Below are 19,923 nucleotides of genomic sequence, written 5' to 3'. Positions count from 1 at the left end.
AAGAAACCTGAAACACAAGATCAATGAGCCGACGGTTTCCCCACGGAAACGCGTTGCCGAACAACCATCTCTCGATCGGCCCCACAATATCTGGTTTTTTTTTTTTTTTTTTTTTTTCATTCTTAAAATTTTAATTTTATTTTAAATATTATTTATCATCCATCTATTTATTATTATCTTATTATTTTATTATATAATATTAAATAAATTTTTAATCATTCAATATCATATTAAAAAAGGGGCGGCTAGTATGCCCAGCGTAAATTTTTTTTTTTTTTCATATTTTTTTAACATATTTAAAAAATAAAAAAAATACACCAATAATCATTTTTTATTGTTTTACAATGAAAATAATCATTTTTTGTCGTATGTGAACAGAAGGTTTCATAACCCAACAGAAACCTGTCATGAAAGGAATAGAAAAGGTGGGAATGCTTTGTCTTTGGATTAGATAAATGAATAGATTGTTTTGTAATCGGCCGCATTTGGAACAGTATTCCGGATCATGTTAATTGAACCTATCTAAACAATCCTCATTCATCTATATTTAACTTTAAGCACGTCGACGACATGACACGTGGCATGTATTTTTTAATATATTTATTTAATTATTAAAAATAATATTTAAAATCTTAAGTGTATAAACTCTACGTAATTCCTTAAAAAAAATAATAATAAATTTAAAACTTACATAAAAATTAATTTTTAATAATATATCTCACTTTTTTTTTTTAAATAAATACGTGAGACTTGGATGTCTTGAAACTGCATCTAATATTTCTATTTAACTATTATAAGTCATACGTTAATCATAGAAATCGCAAAATATCCTCTATATACTTTATAGAGTAATTAATATCATTATTATTATTATTTTCTACCTTCTTCGATCGATATGCATCTCCATCGTTGGTGCTATGTCTCTTTCTGTCTCGTAAAGATCATTAAAACATGCAAAAAAGGCATAAAGACATACGCACAAAACAAAAGATCAAGTACTGCAGTAATAGATCAACTAAATATCTTTTATATCGAGCGTAATATAATAAAAAATAATACTACTCATCATCTCAATTCTCATTATTCTCATATCATCCTATGATATGACATTAGATGATAGGTTTACAAATGACATTAAATGATCAGAGATTATTTATTATATTTTATTTATAAACTTATCATCTAATACTATATCATGAGATGATAAGAAGATAATAATAATTGAGATAATAATTAGATTTTTTTTACAGTAAAAACACCGGATTGCTTGTAAATAAATCTTTCACGTGATATATTTCTTTCTTTTGGGTAGGTTGTGATCAAAAGATACTTTTCCTTTAAAAAGTTATTGAAATTAAAACATCAACAAATTTTCTATCTTGATTATTATTATTATTATTATTATTATTTATGTATGAGAAGTGTTATAACCAAAAAAAAGATTTTATAAAAATAAATTTATAAATTGATATGAATTTATGCGATACGTTAAATTTATTTTATAATAAAAATAACTTTACAATTTGACATATCACATCAAACTATATTAATTTATATGTTTATTTCTATAAAATTTATTTATGACCAAAGTAATTCTATTTATGCTTATAGGTAGGCTTATTGAATATATGTGTGGTTGCGGTTAAATGAATCTGAAATATGAAGTTGAAGGGAAGAAAACCCACATTTAAAAAACTAAAATAATGTATTAATCGATAAACTTGAAGTATCTCATAAATTAATTAGGTCATTCACCTATTTATGCCAAGATATTGATTAGGGTTAATTTCATTAATCAACCATCTTAAAGGTAGGTAGCGCTAGCTACTGTCTGCACTTTCCGTAATGATCCCTTCTCACAAAGTAACCGTCGTAAGTCCCAAATCTCAACTAGGGGTGTGGTTCAGTGAGTTTATGGATCGAAAATTTTAGTCTATCATTTTTATTGGATCTAACTACTATCCAATTAGTCTATGAATATTTTTTTTATTTTTTTCTTTTGTTGACAAAAGAAAATTAATACAAAAAATTAATAAAATTAAAATAAGTGAACTCTTTAACATTTTATATATAGTTAATGAATATTAAATAATTTTATTATATATATAGTTAATAGTGATTCATTGAATGAAAATTATAGAATTAATGTATATAATTACTATATAAAATAATATATTATATATAATATTTAAATATATATATACATTCTGTCAGTATCGATCTGATATGGTCTAAAACAATAACATCTCGAAACCAACCAATAAGATTATCGATCTGGTCCGATTGATTTTTTCGATCCGGACCGATAGTCTTACACTCCTAAATTCTCAACCCTTAAGAAACATAGAAAAAGTTCGGTCGACTTTTGGAAAGGGAGGAAATTAAACGGGATTTAGTCCAATTTAAACTTTTGTATATTCTCAAAAAAAGAAGGAAATGATATATACAAGTACTCTCGAATGCATATTATAAAAAAGTAATCTCATTATAAAAAAAACTCACTTTTCTTTATGCGACCTATATTTTTATAAAAAATTTGTACAAAATTTATAAATTTGATATTTATACCTAGAGTTCTTCTATATAGCATCTATTGTAGTGGTGCACACAATGCACATACTATGTAGATGCTTGTGGTCCATTTATTTTTTTTCTTTTTCAGCATAACGCACAAACGGCTACCCCTCTCTCTCTCTTCCTCTCTCTCTCATCAATGATTCTCTCTCTCTCGCAGGCTTTTTCTCTCTCCTCGACTCTCTCTCAACAGATCTCTCTTCAACTCTCTCTCTCATCCCTCATGCTCTCTCTCTCATCCCTCGGTCTCTCTCTCTCATTTCCGCTCTCTCTCTCATCTCTATTTTCTCTCTCATCATCACTCTCTCTCTCATCAACTCTTTCTCAGTCAAATTTGAGAGATATATGTTGTAAGGTAGTTTTTATCATTTTACTTATACTATATAGAGTGTACAGCGGCTGCTCTCTGCTACAGTAGTTTCTCTCCAAATTTTTTCTTATACCTAACGTTACTTCACGGAAATGATGCCCTTATCTTTGGCACAAATCTTGCCTCGTCTCTAAAGTTTGACTGTTGACCACCCTAGCCTTGACGGCTGGAAAGTTTAGGTATTTGTGGACAAGAAATTCCCAATGATACAGAGATGTTTTTTCTTCTTCTGGTGGCCCGGGAACTGTACTTCTGTACTGACGTTTGACCTTCTTCCGCCTTTGACGGCTAATTTCTTTTTTTTTTAACTGTTTTATTTTTTGATAATTAACTTATAATTTAGATGGAGTACGAGAAGCGTAACTCATAATTTTTTTTTGTCATCATCCTCTTGCTATTTATACAGTAGGTGTGAAGACTATTTGTCATAGAACATCGCCTGACGTGATTAAATTTAAACCAATATCATGGCCCTACCATTGGCAGGAGGAGGGAGAAATTGCCATGATCAGGGACTTTCACAAGAGAAATTACATTTATAGTGAAAATGTAAGTTTCGTACCATCTTTTTAAGAAAAGTAGGTAAAAATAGCGTTTTAATTAAACGTTATGTTGATGCTTCTGCACTTGCAAAATTTCAAAACTATAATAAAGCACAAGACAGAGAACATGGGTGAGATCTCATTAATGAGCTTAATTTGTACATCTTTCCCATTGCAAATATGTGTACACTGTATAGATTGCTAAATTATCATGAATTGTAACTTCAATTAAATGTATTACTAAGGTTTCGTTTGTTTTCATAACTCTTCTTAATTTATCTAATTTAATTATTATAATTTTTTTAAATCTTTACATAAAATAAAATAAAAAATTTAATTTTTTCAAATCTTAAAATAAAAATATTATTAAAAAAAATATTATATTAATATTTTATTCAACTTTTAACTTTAATTTTAACTCATCTCATTTTATCTGTAAAAACAATTCAAACCTTAATTATAATGGAGATTTGCTATTATATTTATAAAAATAATACTATATATAAGTTTAAAGCGCGTAAATTTCTCGTAGATATTGAAACAAAGTAGGACCTTTGAAAAAAAAATAAAAATAAACTGCTGCAGTAACACAAAACCCAGCGGGAAGGACTTGAAGAAAAATAAAACAAAAATAAAAAAAGCCACACATACTGTGCAATGGAGAACATGAGTACTGCTCAAACTGTTCGATGAATATTACAGACCAGTACCTGACAATCGAACATGTATGTTTCATCTTCCGAGAATCCGATTTGAGACTTTATACATAACTCCATAAATTATCTCCACCCGAGTCCTCCGAGGACTTCGATTCTATCCTCGGCGGGCTCACGAGCATTCCCTCCGCCATGTCCACCAGCAACTTCGGCATGTTCAAAAGCTCTTCCACGTCGATGAACTCCTCGCCCATCGGACCGCTACTACCTGTCGTTACCTCCTTCTCCGATGGTCTCGTTTCCGGATATTCTTCCGTACTCTCCGTGTCCGGCTTCCTCGCCATGGCCTCCGCCGCACTCGCCGCCGCGGCTTGTATGTCGCTTGCCGACGTCGAAGCCGGTACTGGGTACGAAACAATGGAATTCGGAAAGTTCAGGAAGGTATCGGGGCCCTTCAAGGCCAGCACCGCCACGTCGTACGCGGCAGCCGCCATCTCCGGTGTCGGGTACGTACCGAGCCAAATGCGCGTACTTTTACGTGGCTCCCGTATTTCGGACACCCATTTCCCACTCCGGCTCCGTACTCCCCGATACTTCGGGCTCCCACCGGAGGCGGCCTGTTGACCCGATGACGCGAGTGAAGATTGAACGGGTCTCGGTGATGGGTCTTCAAATGCCGTAGCAAAAGGACGTGGCGTAGTCTCCTCCTGGCACACGTTAGTAGCGAAACAAGGTCCAGGTACTTGTACAGAGAGCCTGGGTACTGCAACTTGTGGCTGTGGATAATCTGGGCGCACGTTAACTGGATTATTGGCCATGTGAGAGCACCTATCTACATCTATACATATACACACACTTGTATGTGCACGTTAGCTAAAACATGGTATATAAATATACAAAGATTTATGGTATGGGAATATACAAAGATTTATGGTATGGGAATTGGGTTCTTTTTTGTTTTGGTTTTTGAACATTTTGGGATATTGGGTTTATTTAAAGAGGAAGAGAATGCGTGGGAAATTCGTGGCTAACAGTACTTTTTGGTGACATATTGGACTGACCAAAAGTGGGCACACGTCTATATTAAGCGCAAACTAGCAATTAGCTGTAACCTCCTCTCTGTCATCAACATCTCCTTTTCATTTGGTACGTAACCAATATATATATATATATTATATTGAATCTTGAATCTTGATCTGAGATTTGGTTGTTAATATTGTTGGCTATGATTAAGTTATTGGGTAATGCTTACCCGTCACTTTATTTATCAGTTGCCTATAATGATTCGTATTAAGTACGACTTTTTATGGAGTATTAATATTGTATTTTTGTAGATACTTATTATATTATTATTAGAAAATATAAAGTCAAACTAATAAAGGTCTTTTTAATTATTGACATGTTATATGTCAATCTGCATGTGTTCTTGACTAGGGACGTTATCTTCCATGTTTTTAATTATTTACCAAGGAAGAGTTAGAAATTATGAAAAACTCTATTTTCAAGTTAGCGTGTCCAGCATATATATTAAGAATAATTATATTTGAAAGTTTTTACACTACGTATCATCTACGTGACACAATCTGATTTGAAAAATAAATTTTAAATTTTGAATTTTACAAATTAGCTCTTACTATTTAAGTGACGTAGATTGTGTGTTTTATATACAAACTTGCTCGAGAATAAGATAACTCGAATAGTAATATTACATGTACTTATAATTTTATATACAATATTCATTTGATTGGATTTCATTTTAAGTTCAAATTTTGAATTTTAAGTTTTACAATTTTAAGCATATTAGTAGTTGATATGTTAGCACGTATTATCGTGTGAGTAAAAATTATAAGTACAAATAGCATTTTCCTAACTCAAAAATCATAACCAATAACATTTAGCATGGCCTGATCAATTTCTTTTATTAAAAATCCGTTTAATTTCTTTCAAATAACCAATAGACTAATAAGCTTTTTTAATTAACTATACTACAATAAAACTACTTATTTACGATCAGTTAATTTAAGTGAAATGAGTATTTATAATTAAAATTAGTTGCGAAGAGTCTTTTAATTGCATTAAATTGATCACAAAAATTCATTTTTCTTGTAGAATTTGAAGATGCTGGAAAAAAAAAATATATGTTGTGTTTTTAAAATGAAAAAACTGTGAGCCATTTTTGAATGAAAATTATTCCCTTGCAAGTCTTTGTGCCACATGAATGGACTTGTCCCTGGTTGTTATAATTTGGTGACTTGTCTATGAATGTACAAGATTTTCTTCTTACAACATTCACATCAATAAGCTAATTTGGCCAGCCTAGAGAAAAGTCACAAAATAAAAAATAAAAATGAAAACATATAGAACTAGTCAAAACCATTTTATTGTATTGGTTGCTTGACTTGTATTTTGGCTTTAATTATGGTTGAAAATTTGTATTAATTTCCAAGCTTAAAGCTCATTTGTCAGATCCCAATTTTGAAATGAATATCCCTATTGTATTTGTATTCATGAGTTGTTTGGATAGTGAGTTGAGATGAGATAAGTTTAGTTAAAATTTAAAAGTTGAATAAAATATTGTTAGAATATTATTTTTTAATTATTATTATTTTAGGATTTGAAAAAGTTGAATTGTCTATTTTATTTTGTGTGCAAATTTAAAAAAGTTATAATGATGAAATGTGATGAGATGAAACGAGATGAAACACTTTCATTATCCAAACCAGGAGTCTTAATTTTATATGGGATAAAATATAGACTATGTGTCTGAATTTTTTTTTTCAAAGTATATATATTGTAAAATATTACCATACAGTTTTTAGTATGAAAATCAGGTTTGAAAGTGATACACTAGCTGTGCATTAATGTCAATTTTTGAATTTATTGGAGCAAATGCTGTTAGAATTTGAAACTGCAATCAAGACTAACACACATAAATAATCTAATTACCTTAATCTAATAATCTTTTCAGAAATTCCACACATAGCATTATTAGAACGAATAGGAAGAAAAAAAACATATTTAAATTTTAAATAGATTAAAATAAAGTGAGAGGGAAAGTATTTTGAAAAATAGGTATCTAAAGAAAAAGAGGATTTGGTCAATTCAAATTTAGCAAACTTTTGACTGGCCTAACGTGGATATTGCTAGCTCTTAACAGTCATCTAAAAAGGCATAAATAAATCAAATATATTTTATTTTATTAAAAAATCTATAATATAAATTCATTTATATTTTGTCTTTTGTATTATAATTAATCTATAAATAATAAGTATCTCATCAATGAAGCTCAATAAGAATATAATCAAGAGTAATGCTATATATAATCTTAAAGTGTGCAAATCTCGTGCACTCTTTAAAAAAGAATAGAGTCTATTATTAAAAAATTAACTTATTCATGTAGATTTATATTTATCTATTTTTTTCAAAAGGAGTGCACGGAGTTTGCACACTCTAAGACTATAAATATCATGTCTCTATAATCAAGCATATTCATTTTCAGTAGATTAATTGCAAATTCATTATTTGAAGGCTTTGGATTTTTAATTTTTTACAAAATTTATACTTGAATTTTAAAATATTTACAATTACTTTCAATCTTCCATTAAAAAACTAACAAAAAAAAAATATCAACCTTAATTAAACATCTAAATATCTAATATATAAAAACCGTGAAAATACATGTGCTGCCATTTTTCTTTTTCTTGTTCAACCTTCCGGAACACGGATTTGAAACTTGGGGCAACGTTGTTTAAAAAACTTCCACATGATTCAGTTAAATCTTAAATGTACCTCACATGATTATGATCTTTTTTCCTGATAGATTATGGATATATAGGTGGAGGTTGTTGCCCGTAAAGATTGCAGCCATGCATGTGCTGTGCCTGTTTGCAGCTCTGCCTTTTATCCAAGCTCTGAAGCAAGCACAGAAGAAAACTCCCATTTTCGAGACTCCCTAGCTCAAAACCCCACCCGCCTAGCTCTCTCTCTCATTCTCATCCATGGAGACCCTCGAATATTCGAGTTTTATCGCAATTTTCATCACCAACCCATTTTCTCTTTCAACAAAACACTTCGATTTCAGAGCATAAATCGTGGATGACTAGTACTCCAGATCCACATCATATGTATAAGCCCAAAATCAGTACTCCGAACTGCTTGATTTGGCTGATAACGGGAGCTTTGATGGCAACTTGTATCCTCCAGATCGAGGATAACCCTGATCAACTCCACAACCAGGTTAGCTTTTCCTTCACAATTAGTACTTTCAACAGTTGACTTTATAATATAAGATCTTACAACTGCTTTTAGATTAACCTTTAGAAGAAAATATACTCTTGAGTCCAGTTTTGATCGAGATTGTTGAATAATCAGAATGGTTTTAGACTTTACGAGTAATGCTAGATATAATATAAGTTTGGCAAATTTTGTATACTCCATTTGAAAAGTAGTGGAACCCATTGTTAACATAAAAAAATACGCACAGTCTGGAAGGGAAGAGAGATCCATTCTTGGACGCGTTAAGAGGTGTTGGGCCTCGATTAGTGTTGTAGGGAACCCCCGGCAGTAATTCGGTGCGGCTATATGGTGTCAGTTCGTACATCCATGATGATAAACAGTATTTAAATGCAGAGAATAAAGAGAGATGAATACACAGTTTTACGTGGTTCGGCACTAGGCTTACGTTTACGGAAGTTTGGAGAGATGAGATTTCACTATAATAAGCTTGTTTACAGTCTCTCATAGCCACTCATTTCTCTCTATACAATGGAAACTGTAGATCTGTTTGCTGGAGAAAAAGTTCTCTCTGGAGTTCTCTGATTTAAGAAGTCTAAAAATCGGAAGAAGTCGAAGTCGTCTCAAAAACCAGTTCCAAATCCATAGGTTCCTCTCGCCTTTGATCTCCTACCCCCATTTGAGTCACTTCCCTACTTTTTCTCTCTTGACACCTTGCTTTTTCTTGCTTTATGTCAAATCTCTAATTTTCCTCTTCTGACATTACTTTCTCATGCCTCCTGACATCTCCATGACTCTAGTCCCTTATTGTCCCTCATTCTTCTCTAATATTCTATCTTCTTGCGAGTCCCCCCATTAACTAGGCTCAGGAAATTCCATGGGCCGGAGAAAAATGATAAAATCCCCTCACACCCATAATTAAATAGTAAATTTTTAGAATAATGCTAGAGTCACGGCTGGTAGCTCTCCGCTAGGAGTTATCGTTGGCCCTAGCATGTGTTTTTTTATTTATTTATTTTAGTTCTTTTTTTTTATATAGATTTTTTTAATAATTTTAAATATTTTAAAAAAATAAAAAATTCACAATATTATTAAAAAATACGTTCTTAATCACGAAGTAAAATAAAAAGTACAAAAAAATAATTTTTTATTTTACTTCCTAATTAAGGAAGTATTTTTTAATGATTTTTTTTTAATTTATGATTAAGGAACTGTTTTTCAATAATGTTCTAAATTTATTTTATTTTTTTTAAATATTAAAAAATATTAAAAAATTTTTGTAAGAAATAACTTAAAAAATACATGAAAAAATACATGCTAAAGCCAGTGGTAGCTCCGGGAGCTACCAATGGTGGCTCCGGGAGCTACCAATGGTGGCTCCGGGAGCTACCAATGGTGGCTCTAGCAGTACTCAAATTTTTATAATTTGGGTCTTATGTTTGTCCATTTTTTAAAAATAATGCGAGAGATTTATGTTCTTTAAAATTGTACAAATGATATATATATATATATATATATATATATATATATATATTTCACTAGAAGTTGGATTTGATCTTTGTTAAGGAATGGGAGGACAAATTCATATCTTCGCCCCTAGCTGAGGAAGCAACAAGCTGGTGAATATCATGCCAGTTTTGAAGAATTTTCTTCTAATCTTAGTTGATTGGAATTAGATTATTCAACCGTTACAAGGTTTAAATTATCCTATATGGTTATCAGTGTATATATATTTCATGAATTCCACGTAGGACTGTTTAAAAAATTCAGCTCGGATGAACAATCTTAATTCTACGTACGTATGGTATATATGAAGGATAAAATATTATATATATTGTATCATATGCGCGCAATATATGACTATTTTTGTTAAACATAAATCAAGAATATTCATCCCAAGAATTTTGTTTTTCCTTCTTTTTTTGGACTAAAGAAATGCTAATATATTTATATTTGGACGAAAAACGGATATATGGTAAGCCAATAAGAGAATTTCTTACCATGATTCTCAGAAGCTTTATTTCCTTAATTTCTGATCTCCAATTTGAAAGAAAATACTAGCCGTTGGAAAATCTCTCCAGAGTCGTCAATACATGGCTTACAATACAAATACTCTCTTTTATTCTTTTATCTTGACAAATCCATGTCCAAAATCTCTGTAGATTTTCTAATTCTACAGTACTAGCAAAACATTGACAGAATCTTTGTGGGTGATCTTTCCTTTAGATTTTATAAAATTTTCCAGGATTCTGAACCATGAACTCTGGTCGCTGTGCAGCTTGCAAGTATTTGAGAAGAAGATGCCCTTCAGATTGCATTTTCTCTCCCTATTTTCCTCCCAACGATCATCAAAGATTTGCTTGTGTTCACAGAATCTACGGTGCCAGCAATGTCGGAAAGATGCTTCAGGTACTACGTATAACTAATCTTTTTATTTCTTTTTTATTACTATATATATACATACATACATATATATATATATATATATAAACTATAAAAATGGTATATTTCTTTAATTTTTTTCGTTGCTCTTGGAATAAAATTCAGCAAATCCCATCCCATGATCTCCGAGCTAAAGCAGCAGATACTTTGTATTTCGAGGCGAAGTACCGAATTCAAGACCCAGTCTATGGCTGTGTTGGTATGATCACTCAGTTACATCAACAAATACACAGCGCAGAGAGTGAGCTTGCCAAAACCCAGGCTCAGATTGCCTTCCTCAATTCCAATGATCATGCACAAGAATCCCAAGTTCAGAACATCGAAACCAAATTACATCCCGACTCCAACATTTTAATATTGCCGGAGCAAACCAATGCTGCCGGCGGCCTGTGGTCCTATGTTCCTGCCTCGGCCACTAGTACTGATCAAACTTCTTGGTTTTAATTAGTGTTGTTTTCAAATAACAAAATAACATGTTGGAAGCAATGGATTAATTCAATGCATATTAACAATAAAAGCTTCCTCTTTGATGTATTGTGATTCATTTCATATTGGTTGCGCAAAAGTAATGCTACATGCAGTCATGGAGTTCGTAAGCGTCATGCAGTCGTTTTGAAAAAGAGTGAGTCTATTATTAAAAAATTAATATTTTTCTCATGTTAGTCTCGTATTTATTCATTTTTTTTAAAATAATTACGCGGCGTTGTCCACTCACGACTGCAACTATCATTTCTCATTTTCTAATACAACTCCCGACTAAAATACATATACAATTAAAACCAGGCTTGGAAAAGCATAAGTTTTTTTTCATCTATTCATTTGTTACCTTAAATAATGAGTGATTTTTAACCAAATTGTTTAAAGATTATCTCTCGAGCTAAACTTGTCTTTTACAAATTAAGAATTTATGATTTATTTCACAAAGCTACGGTATAAGAGCTGAAAAAGAAAAGAAAAATTAAAAAGTAATAAAAGAAGGATTTGATTTCCTTAATTTTATAAGATGTGTGATGTTTTTTTATAGGATGTGTGATGTTTTTCATAGAGTGAGAATACTTTTCATAAGATGTAGAGTGTGGAATGATGAATAGTGACTGATGAGAAGAATTTATTAATAATTTAATATAATAAGGTTGATATAATCATAAATAAAATATTTATAGTATTATAAACAGGCACACAATTCTATAAACAAGCCAGCCATGAGAATTGTGCGCCTTTTTTGCAACAAATTTGAGCAAAAGGGGTATATTCGAATTAACTTTCCTAAAATTGGTCTTAACTTACAAATACGAGAATATATGGGGTCAGTTCCACAATACCTTAACGTTGTTTTCGTCTATATAGTTTCACACTTCATTTAGGTCAATCCAAAAGAAATTATCCAAACTCTTTCCTTAGGGTTTCGGAAGGCGACGTCTCCTTTTCAGTTAGTGCCTTCGAAAGGTAAAGGATGAGTCTCAAACCCTTTTACATGCTCTATCGAAACTGGAAAATTCAACTTCTCTTTCTGTTTGTTACGTTTGGTTCTCTAGAAGTAAGAGTAACTAGGGGAAATTCTTGGATCTGGTAGTTGGTTGCTTGGTGGAGTGGATATTTGTAGGTGCGTCACGATCTTACTTTTCTTTTTTCTTACAGTTTCGTGGAAAGCAAACGGAGCTTCTACGGTCTGATCTGAGCTTGTGGTTTGTTATATGGTAGATCTGATTGTTCTCTACTCGATCTCTTTTTTTTTTTTTTTTAGAATTGGTTGCTCTAAATCTAATTTCTTTTTTCGGAAAGCATCGTAGTTTTTACAAATTTTCCGGTTATCATTTGGAATGATTGTAATCTGAAAATATTGGCTGATATTTTCTTTTGGGTTTTGTTTGAATATGGTCTATGGTCATGAGTGTAGTGGAATATATAGGTGAAGTTATTGGCAAATAGTTCTGCTGTTTCTTTATTTGGGAGTTTCTCGGATTTAGTGAGTCTTTTGAGTCTTGTGAGTCTTGGTTTCCTGATTTATTTGAGGTTTTTGTATAGCGGCACTATTGTTTTAATGGTTTATGAATTTCGTGTAAATTATTATTCTGGAAGTGGTTGTTGGAGATTGGTGGTGTTGTTTTTAATTTAATTTTATAATTAGAGATTGATGGTGTTATCGTTGTGTTGGTTTACAGTTTCATCATCTGTTTCCAAATAAGCTGTAATCTACCCATTTTCTTGGGCTATTAATGGAAGCATTGCTTATGTTAGCATGAAACCTTGGAAAGGCATATAGTGATGGTCAACAAAAATTGGGTTTCATTGCCTCAAGTTAATTTCTTCGAAAAGAATCCTCAGAAAGATGCCATAATATTCACACTCCAGCTACACACTAGTAGTAGTGTGAGGACCTTGTTCAATTGATGGTGTATAATGACTCCTTGAATGTGCTTACTCTCATAATTTAATATTGGTTATATATTTCAGTTTCACCAGAGAATGAGTAAACAAAATTGAGGTGGTTGTGTATTGTTTGGTTGGTTCTGTGGTTTTCGGTTTTGAATTATGGGTTACCTAAAGCTTGAAGTGTAATCTTGGTTAAAATTTTCCTGAAAAATATACAATTGTTGATTTTAGCTCGTTGGAAAACATTTTTGAGCTGAAGAGTAACAGAGTGAGATGCTTAGTGGGGCAAAGAGATTCGAAGGTTCAGAGATGGACTAGAGTTAACAATAGGCCGATAAAGATTCTACCCTCAAGTTTCAATCTGATTTAGTTATAGGTTTTATCCAGTTATAAAGATATCATACATAAATTGCATTGAATTTTACAAGCCGTGTGCAGGCAATATTCCATGATTTTTTTTTGCTGCGACTGTACTTACTCAGTAGGCTGCACTAATTGCTGTTGCTTTGACCAAGTTTAATTATTCCTGTGTCCAAGATGCATTCTTGTATATATATGAAAGTGCTCTCATAATATGTTCAGGAAGAAATGAGGCCAATCTTCTGTGGAAATTTTGAGTATGATGCACGGCCGTCTGATCTGGAACGGCTTTTCAGTAGATATGGGAAGGTTGAGAGAGTGGATATGAAGTCTGGTAAGATCTATGGCTCATAGTGCATTTGCTCTTTTTTCAAGCTACCTGGTTTCTCTGTTCTGGCCCTTTTTATCTGCTAATCATTAAGACACTGGTATTTGAGACTTGGAGACTGGACTTTTAAAAAGTGTCAGGATATTAGTTCGGAAATGTTGATTTGGCTTTGAGAATAACCCCTCATTAAATATTTCTCAGTAAATGTTTAGCATTTGTTGGAATCAAACTTTGAGAGAATTCTCTCAGGAAGCGATTGAAGGATTGGAAGTTTTATGAGCTAGCAAGCTTCATGCTTGAATTGTAATTGATCACACAAATTAAAAATACTGTGGACATAACCTGGCATTTGATCAGCTCAGTTCCACTACGTAAGAGAGAGGAACTATGGTGCAAATTGGTTTAAGTATGGAGAATGAAGTGCTGCTGTTAATAGTAAATAGAGCGAGTAATTGCTAGAATTCAATGCCTTTGGGCACTGCATAAGTTGACTCATAATAAGATGACCACTTGATCTCCTTTCTTTCAGGATTTGATTTGCTCGAAAATAAATGCCTGATTATCTGTTTGATATAGATTCAAAGTAGACGGAAATTAAAAAGAAAAAACTTTTATACGTGTGTAACCTGCATTGGTATTTGATGTACAAGAATAAAGTACCCAATCATATAAGAAATGCCTGCACTCTTCTCAATAAGGCATGAGATACTCCACCTGCAAAGTAACTCAGCAGAAGCAAACCTATCCGTCAAGGTGGCAGGTTCCTAGCGCTCTCGTACCTTGGCAGTTTGGCTGCAAGATCAGTCAGAGTTCATGACTCAGCGATTGCTTTCTTCCTTTGTTGAGTTTAAGTGGGGGTTCAGGATATGTGAAAAACATGTTTTTTGAGACAACAACCCCCATATTCAACATTTTCTTTGGCGCAGGATTATCTTGGCATGTCCCTATTCTTCCTGGCTAATGGATGGGCTCTTCAGAATTCTGTGACGAGCTTCTTCTTGTATTCAAGAAGATTCACTCAGTTCCTCAATGGACTACCTTCCCACGTTTCCCTCAGTCACAATTGCCTTTCACCCTCATGAATTTTGCCCAGCCTCAATTTCAGACATGTTTCAAGGTAGAAACATTGCCGACCTCACAGCAGAGGCAGCAGAATAGATGGAGAAGGCACTCTTTTCATTGACCTACCATCCACTTTTGGAATGTTGTTCCTTGACACCACTTAGTTCATCACACAAGGTCTGTTACTAATTTTACTGGTCACTCAGTTTATAGAATTCACGGAGGTTGCCAACATCTTTATTTTAGGTTAGATTTTCAGGGAGTTTATATTAAGGGGAGGAATGCCGTCATGTTGAAGAATCCTTTAACGGGAGGATTCTTACTTTAGATATATTATCCACCTAGATTTTATTTTTAGTGTGATTCTTCTTTTTCATGGGTTTCAGGATTTGCTTTTATCTACATGGAAGACGAGAGAGATGCTGAGGATGCTATTCGGAGACTGGATCGAACTGAATTTGGTCGAAAGGGACGCAGGCTTCGTGTTGAATGGACAAAAGTGACATTTCTATGTCTTTGCTTATGATGATAATGATTTTTCCAGCTCTGTTTTATTATATACTTAAGCTTTTTGACATGTGTGTTGCAGCAGGAACGTGGCATTAGAAGGCCTGGAGGTTCTAGAAGATCTTCCTCTAATGTGAAGCCTTCAAAGACACTGTTTGTTATTAATTTTGATACACATCATACGAGGACTAGGGACTTGGAGAGGCACTTTGAGCCATATGGGAAAATATCAAGTGTGAGGATTAGAAGGAACTTTGCATTTGTGCAGTACGAGTCACAGGATGATGCTACGAGAGCATTGGATGCGACAAACATGAGGTAAACTTTTATCTTAATTTGGTTTTGACAGAAAAAACTAACCAACCCCCCTCCCCCCCCCCCCCCTCTCAAAAAAAAAAAAAAAAAAGAAAAAAAAAATCCTTGTTTCTCCCCGATTTTGTGAAGTAATATTCAGAATAGCACTCAATGGAAAGCCTTTGGGCACCATTTAGGGTGGTGAAATGGTGGGTTGAAATTGATGATGATTGTGTTCCAATGCTTACATGCAGCAAGTTGTTGGATCGAGTTATTTCAGTGGAGTATGCAGTCAGGGATGATGATGATGAAAGAAGAAATGGATATAGCCCTGATAGATTGGGTGATAGGTCATTGGAGAGAAGCCGTGATAGAAGGCGGTCCCCAAGCCCATATCGACGAGAGAGGGGGAGCCCTGATTATGGACGTGGTTCTAGTCCATATAGAAGAGAGAGAGGCAGCCCTGATTATGGCCGTGGACACAATCCAAGTCCCCATCGAAGAGAGAGGGGTAGCCCCGAGTATGGTCGTGTACGCAGTCGTAGTCCTAAACAAAGAGAGAGGGTTGGCCCTGATCATCGCCGTGGTTCAAGCCATAGTCCTTACCAAACAGAAAGGGCGAGTGCTGATCTTGGTCGTGGCCCTAGTCACAGTCCTTATGGAAGAGAGAAAACAAGTGCTGACCATGGTCGTGGCCCCAACCGCAGTCCTTATGGGAGAGAAAGGGCTAGTCCTGAAAATGGTCGTGTATCCAGCCGTAGTCCTTACGGAAGAGAGAAGGCTAGCCCTGACAATGCTCATGAACTCAGCCCAATACCTGAACCTAGAGAGGACAGCCCCAATTTTGGAGGTGGTCCTGAGACCCCTGTGCGTGACAGGTATCACAGGTCTGCATTACATATATTTGTCTTTATCCTGCTCATTTTGCCTTAAATATGAGCATTGTGGCTTGTGTATTGTTTTAATTATTTATGTATTATTTGATAATGCAGTCAATCGCCCCCGGCAGAGGACTGATATGGAGCCTAGTTCTTAGAAAAGCTATGATTTGTGGTGGTGGCACAAGTCATTTAAAGTTTGTTCAGCTTGGCCTCCTCTCTCAGTAACAACTAATTGTAGAGTTGGCGAGCAATATGCTTCTGTGTTTGTGATGTAGGACCTAGTCGTTGTTAGTCTTTAGTTTTTAAATTCTCGTATGCTTAGGTTTCTGCTCGAAATTTAATGGACGGTGTAAACAAGACATGTATTGTGAGTCTACTTTCTGTTCTTGTTTTGTACTTTGAATTATAATAATTAATAGTTGTCTGTCTCTGGTAGAACCTGATGATTGTCTCTCTGTTCTGTTCTTGTTTTGTTCTTGTCTTGTTCTTGTTTTGTACTTTTATTTATGCTTTTTGCTGTTATATTTGATAGAATTATAGTAGTGTCATAGAACTGTCCTTTGTAGAATGCAAAGATTGGATTGATCTTGTCAGGAGTCCAAAGAGGGCGTTTTAATTGTCAGGAGTCCCTTCGAACCTGTCTGAATCTTCAGATTTTGTTTTGAAACATGGCATACTCAGACCTTTACAATTTTATATGCACCTGACCTTTTTTCTTTTGGATCTTCTTTTTATCTTTTCTGTCTCCACTAAGGCCTCGTTTGGACATTGAGATAGAAATTTATAAATAGTATTGAAGTAATTTTAGTTAAAATGTTTTATGGGTTTTGAAAAATGGGAGAGAAAATTGAATAAAAAGAATTATAAAATTTAAATGTTATTATAATATAATTTTTATTTTGTAATTTGAAAAATTAATATTTTTTGTATTTTATTTGAAAGTTTGAAAATTTAAAGAAGTTGTAATAATCGGTTAATAATTAGATGAAAAAATCTAAAATTATAAAGTGTTTGAATGTAGAGATGGGCCTAAGCACACCCTCTCGTAAGCTGCATCAAGACCATTTTTTCAAGCTTACTTTCGTTGAGAAGGTTTCCTTCTACAGTAAGAATTATCACCGATATCATAAGTTTCTACAGAAGTTCATAAAGGGCTGAAGTTATCCACTTACCTTTGACTTTGAATAATAGGTAGGCAAATATCCGCTTACCCCAGTTCAAAAATAAATAAATATTCAATTTTTTATATATTAATTAATATTATAGAATTGGTTCTTCTATTCTCAAGCCGTTTAGAGTATACCATTAATATCATTTAATGATAAGATTTGATTTGTAATATTCAAATTTTAAAATTTATCTTTTAAATTAAATTATGTCATATAAATATTTTGTTGTATGTGATTTATACATTAATTTGAGAATATAATTTTTTTATATAATATATTCAGTATTCTTTCTTAATCTCCATGAAAGAATATGAGATAGGAGTAAAATGGATCAAGATTCTTTAGAGATTTTATCTAAACTTTAAGACGGGAGATAAAATTCCTGTTAGCTATATAAATACTATAAGATCTATTTTTATGTATTCATCTTTCTCATTTTTTTTTTTTTTTTTTTTTTTTTGGGTCTAGAGTTCAAGCCCTTGAAAGGAAGAGAAGATTTTAGGCTTAAGGTGAATTTATCCAAAACGTTTCCAATTGTGTTGAAGTACAAGTAGGTATAATGAAGGATGTTAAAATATATAAGGCCTCAATCTTTTAAATGGTAGAGATATTAATACCTAAAATGGAGTTTGTTAGTCTCACTAACCTTCCTATTTTAAATAATCAATAAATATTATAAATTCTAATTTATACATCTATCTCTCTTCTATTTTAAATTTTAAAATTTTGGATTTTTTAAAAAAAAAAAATCAAATTCAATATATAATCGCCAAAGTACAATTACTCAATATTGTTTTAAAGTAATGTTAAATACAATCTTAAGGTGCGCACTCCTTTTGAAAAATGTGAAATTCACATTAAAAAATAATTTTTTAATGTAGATTATAGATTTATTCATTTTTTTAAAAGTATGCAAAACTTACATACTCTAAAACTGTAAATATAATTTCTCATCATTTTAATACCAAAAAAATGTCCCATAACTCGGTGATGAATATGATCATGATCAAGGAAGTTGCTTGATCTAATGAACTTCTTGTAAAAAAACAAAAAGGGGAAGGCATAAGTTGCCTAAAATCTACCGACCATTGAAAAGCAAACCACAAGGAGTAAAAGTGGATCCCACTTATTCGATTGAATCAGCTTTTTAAGACTACTTTTTTTTTTTTTTTTTTTTCCTCAAAGTTTATCCAAAATAAATAGAAAAATCTAGTTTATCCTCTCACTAGCATTGCTACTCTCTCCAAAGAATACGGATATGGATAATGTGGGATATAATAGTGAAAGCGTAATATCAATAGTCTCTTTTTTCTTTTAGTGCAAATCACGATATGGATAATGTGATCTCCAGTCTCCTCCTCCACCACCCCCCCCCCCCCCCAAAAAAAAATTCCAATCAAAGCTGTCTCCTGAAATAAGACAACGGCTTGAGCGTACTGTATTTTACCTCCTTCCTTTTATAACAACCCAAAAATAAAAATAAAAAGAATCAATTCCTCTTCCAGAGGTATGGTTACATTCCTTCACATATACATGAACACAGTCTCACAGACACATCGATCACTATGTGATTTTCAACGCTTTGGATCATTACATCCCCTTTTTATACAACTTTAATTTAGTGAGGATCATTGCAGCTATTATATATTGGTTAATTACTACTCATGATTTCATATGAAACACGAGATTATATATCATGTTGATATCATATGGCTTTAACCCCCCATCTTCCTTCTTTTTTTTTTTTTCGAAAAGAAACTTCTCATTAATAAAACAAATCAATTACAGAGTTTGTCAAACAAAACATTACCTGAGATAAAACCCCCATCGTCTTTTTAAATGATGTATTACGATGAATTTTAATAAGCATTAATCCAATCGATTAAGACACTGACTAATGGTTTAAAGGCCACATTTAATATTTAAGGTGTGGTTTGGATAGTGAGATAAATGATATAGTTTCGGATAGAAGTTGAAAGTTGAATAAAATATTGTTAGAATATTACTTTTTAATATTATTATTATTTTGAAATTTGAAAAAGTTGAATTGTTTATTATATTTTGTATGAAAATTTGTAAAAATTGTAATGATGAGATAAGATGAGATGAAACACTTTTACTATCTAAACAGA

The 19,923-nt window shown here is 32.7% G+C and overlaps 3 protein-coding genes and 1 long non-coding RNA gene across 11 annotated transcripts; 3 read left to right on the top strand and 1 right to left on the bottom strand.

Annotated features, from left to right (window-relative positions):
- Window positions 1–4,044: 4,044 nt before the first annotated feature.
- Window positions 4,045–5,097, bottom strand: LOC121251422 (ethylene-responsive transcription factor ERF027-like). Its single transcript, XM_041150674.1, has one exon. It carries the CDS (start codon window positions 4,958–4,960, stop codon window positions 4,247–4,249), a length of 714 nt encoding a protein of 237 aa, XP_041006608.1. The 5' UTR covers window positions 4,961–5,097; the 3' UTR covers window positions 4,045–4,246.
- Window positions 5,098–10,001: 4,904 nt separating this feature from the next.
- LOC121251883 lies at window positions 10,002–17,057 on the top strand. The gene is made up of 2 exons (XR_005938135.1): window positions 10,002–10,460; window positions 16,995–17,057. It is a non-coding gene; the product is annotated as an uncharacterized LOC121251883 (long non-coding RNA).
- On the top strand, window positions 10,477–11,439 carry LOC121251882 (LOB domain-containing protein 24-like). Its single transcript, XM_041151283.1, has 2 exons — window positions 10,477–10,784; window positions 10,923–11,439. The coding sequence occupies exons 1-2, from the start codon at window positions 10,632–10,634 to the stop codon at window positions 11,259–11,261; spliced, it is 492 nt and encodes a 163-aa protein (XP_041007217.1). The 5' UTR covers window positions 10,477–10,631; the 3' UTR covers window positions 11,262–11,439.
- On the top strand, window positions 12,129–16,988 carry LOC121251881 (serine/arginine-rich splicing factor RS40-like). 8 transcript variants are annotated; one of them, XM_041151281.1, is made up of 8 exons: window positions 12,131–12,263; window positions 12,456–12,514; window positions 13,773–13,884; window positions 14,805–15,117; window positions 15,327–15,439; window positions 15,530–15,765; window positions 15,996–16,628; window positions 16,734–16,988. In XM_041151281.1, exons 5-8 carry the CDS (start codon window positions 15,344–15,346, stop codon window positions 16,756–16,758), a joined length of 990 nt encoding a protein of 329 aa, XP_041007215.1. In that variant the 5' UTR covers window positions 12,131–12,263; window positions 12,456–12,514; window positions 13,773–13,884; window positions 14,805–15,117; window positions 15,327–15,343; the 3' UTR covers window positions 16,759–16,988. The 8 variants fall into 8 exon arrangements, with proteins under 8 accessions (XP_041007212.1, XP_041007211.1, XP_041007209.1 ...); XM_041151278.1 differs by lacking the exon at window positions 14,805–15,117 and having other exon boundaries at window positions 12,129–12,263; window positions 15,533–15,765; window positions 15,996–16,619; XM_041151277.1 differs by lacking the exon at window positions 14,805–15,117 and having other exon boundaries at window positions 12,129–12,263; window positions 15,533–15,765.
- Window positions 17,058–19,923: the final 2,866 nt, after the last annotated feature.

Source organism: Juglans microcarpa x Juglans regia, chromosome 2S, assembly GCF_004785595.1.
Source record: "Juglans microcarpa x Juglans regia isolate MS1-56 chromosome 2S, Jm3101_v1.0, whole genome shotgun sequence".
Lineage (NCBI taxonomy): Eukaryota > Viridiplantae > Streptophyta > Magnoliopsida > Fagales > Juglandaceae > Juglans > Juglans microcarpa x Juglans regia.
The sequence above is the reverse complement of the archived record's forward strand: the minus strand, read 5'-3'. Positions and strand labels throughout refer to the sequence as shown.